The 6071-nt window shown below is 50.6% G+C and overlaps 1 protein-coding gene across 1 annotated transcript in view; it reads left to right on the top strand.

Annotated features, from left to right (window-relative positions):
• Positions 1–6071, top strand: part of LOC310721433 (phosphatidylinositol 4-kinase type 2-beta-like) — an 11092-nt gene continuing 5021 nt past the window's right edge. Inside the window, exons 1-2 of the mRNA XM_083533138.1 lie at positions 1–561; positions 1274–1461. Coding sequence (XP_083389264.1) covers positions 273–561; positions 1274–1461 — 477 coding nt within the window. The 5' untranslated portion in view covers positions 1–272. The remainder of the gene's footprint in view (positions 562–1273; positions 1462–6071) is intronic.

Below are 6071 nucleotides of genomic sequence, written 5' to 3'. Positions count from 1 at the left end.
TTAATAGTTGATTATTTGGGGTTTTGAAGCCCAGAGGAGGAGGTGGTAATAACGGTGCGTGGCCCCTTTAGGAGGTGCGTGACGCAGTGAGTGCGCATGCGCATAAACAGCAGGAAGTTAGTTCATGACGTGTAGGGAAGTGTAGGAGTGGATCCAAGTAGGTCAGTGTTCAGTATGGAGCTGTGAAGGAAACGAAACTTCTGATTGAACTGGAACCTCCCGGTACCCCTCATCTACCCCGCTGAGCGCGTGCCGACGGGAAATTATTCACCATGATGTCGGAATGCGACCCCGCCGACACCGAGAGCTCGAGCGACACCGAGAGCCGCGTCCCGGAGCCGGGCTCACTGCGCGCTTTTCCCGGCGGAGCTCAGCGGGTCTGCGGCTCCACAGAGTCCGTGCTCACCGAGCTGGAGGCGGAGGAGGAAGACGCGCTGCTCTTACCGGGAACATCGACCTGCGGCTCGGCCTCGTCCTCTCCGACTCGCGCCGCGAGAGGCAAGAAACCCAGGCGGAACCGACACTCCTCTTCCTCTGATAAAGAGAACCTGGCTTCTCCCGGTGAGCGCGCGCGCACACACACAGGGTTATTATTCGGGTATCTGCAGGTGTAGCAGGTGCTCTGCTCCTTACACGGACTTTGACACTCGGGGTGTTAATTAGTGAATAGGGGAAAAATCACGTGACTTGCTGACGCACACGCTGACGTCGCAAAGGTATTAAAAACGTCAATGTATTTTAATTATCCGGAGAAATCTGATTGGGTGTTTAGCCTTAGTGTTCTAAACCCTGCGTGTGTGCGTGTGTGTGTGTGTGATAAATTATTTATATATTGCTTATACACACATGTTGGTGTGACGTGAATATAAATTATTAATGGGAGTTCCATTAAAGGTGTGTGTGTGTGTGTGTGTGTATGAGAGAGAGAGAACTCGGAGCTGTCATTGAACTTTCCTGGCATCTCCTGAAACTCCTGCAGGAATCATAAATAACATCTAAATTACAGTGTGGGCGGGGCCAAACATGGTACTGATCACTGATTGGTTGTTGAAGGAGGATGGGTTCTGATTGGTTTTGGTTAATTGGTTAAAGTTCACCTCATGTGTGTGAAGCTCCTGAATGAGCAGAAGCAGATAGTGTTAAACTTCAGCTCACTTTTTTTCCTCGAATCTCTGGAAAATCCTTCCTGTGTCTATAATCAACACATAATACACTGAAAAGAAACTTCCACAAGTACTTATGTGTGTGTGTGTGTGTGTGTGTGTGTGTGTAGGAGCCAGCAGCGGGGACTTTAACCATTTCCCAGACGACCCGATGTTTGGGGAGATCATCCAGCGGGCAGAGCAAGCCATCGAGAGCGGCGTTTTCCCTGAGAGAATCTCGCAGGGTTCTAGTGGCAGCTACTTCGTCAAAGACTCTAAAGGGGTGTGTGTGTGTGTTTGTGTGGTGATGGATCAGTCGGTGTGTGTGTGTGTGTGTGTGTGTGTGTGTGTGAGAGTGGGTGGGTGGTGATGGATCAGAAGGGGTGTGTGTGTGTGTGTGCTGATGGATCAGAAGGGGTGTGTGTGTGCTGATGGATCAGAAGGGGTGTGTGTGTGTGTACTGATGGATCAGAAGGGGTGTGTGTGTGTGTGCTGATGGATCAGAAGGGGTGTGTGTGTGTGTGCTGATGGATCAGAAGGGGTGTGTGTGTGTGTGCTGATGGATCAGTAGGGGTGTGTGTGTACTGATGGATCAGAAGGGGTGTGTGTGTGCTGATGGATCAGAAGGGGTGTGTGTGTGTGTGCTGATGGATCAGAAGGGGTGTGTGTGTGTGTGCTGATGGATCAGAAGGGGTGTGTGTGTGTGTGCTGATGGATCAGTAGGGGTGTGTGTGTACTGATGGATCAGAAGGGGTGTGTGTGTGCTGATGGATCAGAAGGGGTGTGTGTGTGTGTGCTGATGGATCAGAAGGGGTGTGTGTGTGTGTGCTGATGGATCAGAAGGGGTGTGTGTGTGTGTGTGCTGATGGATCAGAAGGGGTGTGTGTGTGTGTGCTGATGGATCAGTAGGGGTGTGTGTGTGTGTGCTGATGGATCAGTAGGGGTGTGTGTGTACTGATGGATCAGTAGGGGTGTGTGTGTACTGATGGATCAGAAGGGGTGTGTGTGTGTGTGTGTACTGATGGATCAGAAGGGGTGTGTGTGTGTGTGTGCTGATGGATCAGAAGGGGTGTGTGTGTGTGTGTGCTGATGGATCAGAAGGGGTGTGTGTGTGTGTGTGTGCTGATGGATCAGAAGGGGTGTGTGTGTGTGTGTGTGTGCTGATGGATCAGAAGGGGTGTGTGTGTGTGTGTGTGTGCTGATGGATCAGAAGGGGTGTGTGTGTGTGTGTGTGTGCTGATGGATCAGAAGGGGTGTGTGTGTGTGTGTGCTGATGGATCAGAAGGGGTGTGTGTGTGTGTGTGCTGATGGATCAGAAGGGGTGTGTGTGTGTGTGTGCTGATGGATCAGAAGGGGTGTGTGTGTGTGTGTGTGCTGATGGATCAGAAGGGGTGTGTGTGTGTGTGTGCTGATGGATCAGAAGGGGTGTGTGTGTGTGTGTGCTGATGGATCAGAAGGGGTGTGTGTGTGTGTGTGCTGATGGATCAGAAGGGGTGTGTGTGTGTGTGTGCTGATGGATCAGTAGGTGTGTGTGTGTGTGTGCTGATGGATCAGTAGGTGTGTGTGTGTGTGTGCTGATGGATCAGTAGGTGTGTGTGTGTGTGTGCTGATGGATCAGTAGGTGTGTGTGTGTGTGTGTGCTGATGGATCAGTAGGTGTGTGTGTGTGTGTGTGCTGATGGATCAGTAGGTGTGTGTGTGTGTGTGTGTGTGCTGATGGATCAGTAGGTGTGTGTGTGTGTGTGTGTGTGCTGATGGATCAGTAGGTGTGTGTGTGTGTGTGCTGATGGATCAGTAGGTAGGTGTGTGTGTGTGTGTGCTGATGGATCAGTAGGTAGGTGTGTGTGTGTGTGTGCTGATGGATCAGTAGGTAGGTGTGTGTGTGTGTGTGCTGATGGATCAGTAGGTAGGTGTGTGTGTGTGTGTGCTGATGGATCAGTAGGTAGGTGTGTGTGTGTGTGCTGATGGATCAGTAGGTGTGTGTGTGTGTGTGTGCTGATGGATCAGTAGGTAGGTGTGTGTGTGTGTGTGTGCTGATGGATCAGTAGGTAGGTGTGTGTGTGTGTGTGTGCTGATGGATCAGTAGGTAGGTGTGTGTGTGTGTGTGTGCTGATGGATCAGTAGGTAGGTGTGTGTGTGTGTGTGTGCTGATGGATCAGTAGGTAGGTGTGTGTGTGTGTGCTGATGGATCAGTAGGTAGGTGTGTGTGTGTGTGCTGATGGATCAGTAGGTAGGTGTGTGTGTGTGTGCTGATGGATCAGTAGGTAGGTGTGTGTGTGTGTGCTGATGGATCAGTAGGTAGGTGTGTGTGTGTGTGCTGATGGATCAGTAGGTAGGTGTGTGTGTGTGTGCTGATGGATCAGTAGGTAGGTGTGTGTGTGTGTGCTGATGGATCAGTAGGTAGGTGTGTGTGTGTGTGCTGATGGATCAGTAGGTAGGTGTGTGTGTGTGTGCTGATGGATCAGTAGGTAGGTGTGTGTGTGTGTGCTGATGGATCAGTAGGTAGGTGTGTGTGTGTGTGCTGATGGATCAGTAGGTAGGTGTGTGTGTGTGTGCTGATGGATCAGTAGGTAGGTGTGTGTGTGTGTGCTGATGGATCAGTAGGTGTGTGTGTGTGTGTGTGCTGATGGATCAGTAGGTGTGTGTGTGTGTGTGTGCTGATGGATCAGTAGGTGTGTGTGTGTGTGTGTGCTGATGGATCAGTAGGTGTGTGTGTGTGTGTGTGCTGATGGATCAGTAGGTGTGTGTGTGTGTGTGTGCTGATGGATCAGTAGGTGTGTGTGTGTGTGTGTGTGCTGATGGATCAGTAGGTGTGTGTGTGTGTGTGTGCTGATGGATCAGTAGGTGTGTGTGTGTGTGTGTGTGCTGATGGATCAGTAGGTGTGTGTGTGTGTGTGTGTGTGCTGATGGATCAGTAGGTGTGTGTGTGTGTGTGTGTGCTGATGGATCAGTAGGTGTGTGTGTGTGTGTGTGCTGATGGATCAGTAGGTGTGTGTGTGTGTGTGTGCTGATGGATCAGTAGGTGTGTGTGTGTGTGTGTGCTGATGGATCAGTAGGTGTGTGTGTGTGTGTGTGCTGATGGATCAGTAGGTGTGTGTGTGTGTGTGTGTGCTGATGGATCAGTAGGTGTGTGTGTGTGTGTGTGTGCTGATGGATCAGTAGGTGTGTGTGTGTGTGTGTGTGCTGATGGATCAGTAGGTGTGTGTGTGTGTGTGTGTGCTGATGGATCAGTAGGTGTGTGTGTGTGTGTGTGTGCTGATGGATCAGTAGGTGTGTGTGTGTGTGTGTGTGCTGATGGATCAGTAGGTGTGTGTGTGTGTGTGTGTGCTGATGGATCAGTAGGTGTGTGTGTGTGTGTGTGTGCTGATGGATCAGTAGGTGTGTGTGTGTGTGTGTGTGCTGATGGATCAGTAGGTGTGTGTGTGTGTGTGTGTGCTGATGGATCAGTAGGTAGGTGTGTGTGTGTGTGTGCTGATGGATCAGTAGGTAGGTGTGTGTGTGTGTGTGCTGATGGATCAGTAGGTAGGTGTGTGTGTGTGTGTGCTGATGGATCAGTAGGTAGGTGTGTGTGTGTGTGTGCTGATGGATCAGTAGGTAGGTGTGTGTGTGTGTGCTGATGGATCAGTAGGTAGGTGTGTGTGTGTGTGCTGATGGATCAGTAGGTAGGTGTGTGTGTGTGTGCTGATGGATCAGTAGGTAGGTGTGTGTGTGTGTGCTGATGGATCAGTAGGTAGGTGTGTGTGTGTGTGCTGATGGATCAGTAGGTAGGTGTGTGTGTGTGTGCTGATGGATCAGTAGGTAGGTGTGTGTGTGTGTGCTGATGGATCAGTAGGTGTGTGTGTGTGTGTGTGTGTGTGCTGATGGATCAGTAGGTGTGTGTGTGTGTGTGTGTGTGTGCTGATGGATCAGTAGGTGTGTGTGTGTGTGTGTGTGTGTGCTGATGGATCAGTAGGTGTGTGTGTGTGTGTGTGTGTGTGCTGATGGATCAGTAGGTGTGTGTGTGTGTGTGTGTGTGTGCTGATGGATCAGTAGGTGTGTGTGTGTGTGTGTGTGTGTGCTGATGGATCAGTAGGTGTGTGTGTGTGTGTGTGTGTGTGCTGATGGATCAGTAGGTGTGTGTGTGTGTGTGTGTGTGTGCTGATGGATCAGTAGGTGTGTGTGTGTGTGTGTGTGTGTGCTGATGGATCAGTAGGTGTGTGTGTGTGTGTGTGTGTGTGCTGATGGATCAGTAGGTGTGTGTGTGTGTGTGTGTGTGTGCTGATGGATCAGTAGGTGTGTGTGTGTGTGTGTGTGTGTGCTGATGGATCAGTAGGTGTGTGTGTGTGTGTGTGTGTGTGCTGATGGATCAGTAGGTGTGTGTGTGTGTGTGTGTGTGTGCTGATGGATCAGTAGGTGTGTGTGTGTGTGTGTGTGTGTGCTGATGGATCAGTAGGTGTGTGTGTGTGTGTGTGTGTGTGCTGATGGATCAGTAGGTGTGTGTGTGTGTGTGTGTGTGCTGATGGATCAGTAGGTGTGTGTGTGTGTGTGCTGATGGATCAGTAGGTGTGTGTGTGTGTGTGCTGATGGATCAGTAGGTGTGTGTGTGTGTGTGTGTGTGTGCTGATGGATCAGTAGGTGTGTGTGTGTGTGTGTGTGTGTGCTGATGGATCAGTAGGTGTGTGTGTGTGTGTGTGTGTGTGCTGATGGATCAGTAGGTGTGTGTGTGTGTGTGTGTGTGTGCTGATGGATCAGTAGGTGTGTGTGTGTGTGTGTGTGTGTGCTGATGGATCAGTAGGTGTGTGTGTGTGTGTGTGTGTGTGCTGATGGATCAGTAGGTGTGTGTGTGTGTGTGTGTGTGTGCTGATGGATCAGTAGGTGTGTGTGTGTGTGTGTGTGTGTGCTGATGGATCAGTAGGTGTGTGTGTGTGTGTGTGTGTGTGCTGATGGATCA

Source organism: Silurus aristotelis (genome assembly GCF_946808225.1).
Source record: "Silurus aristotelis genome assembly, chromosome: 27".
Classification (NCBI taxonomy): domain Eukaryota; kingdom Metazoa; phylum Chordata; class Actinopteri; order Siluriformes; family Siluridae; genus Silurus; species Silurus aristotelis.
The sequence above is the reverse complement of the archived record's forward strand: the minus strand, read 5'-3'. Positions and strand labels throughout refer to the sequence as shown.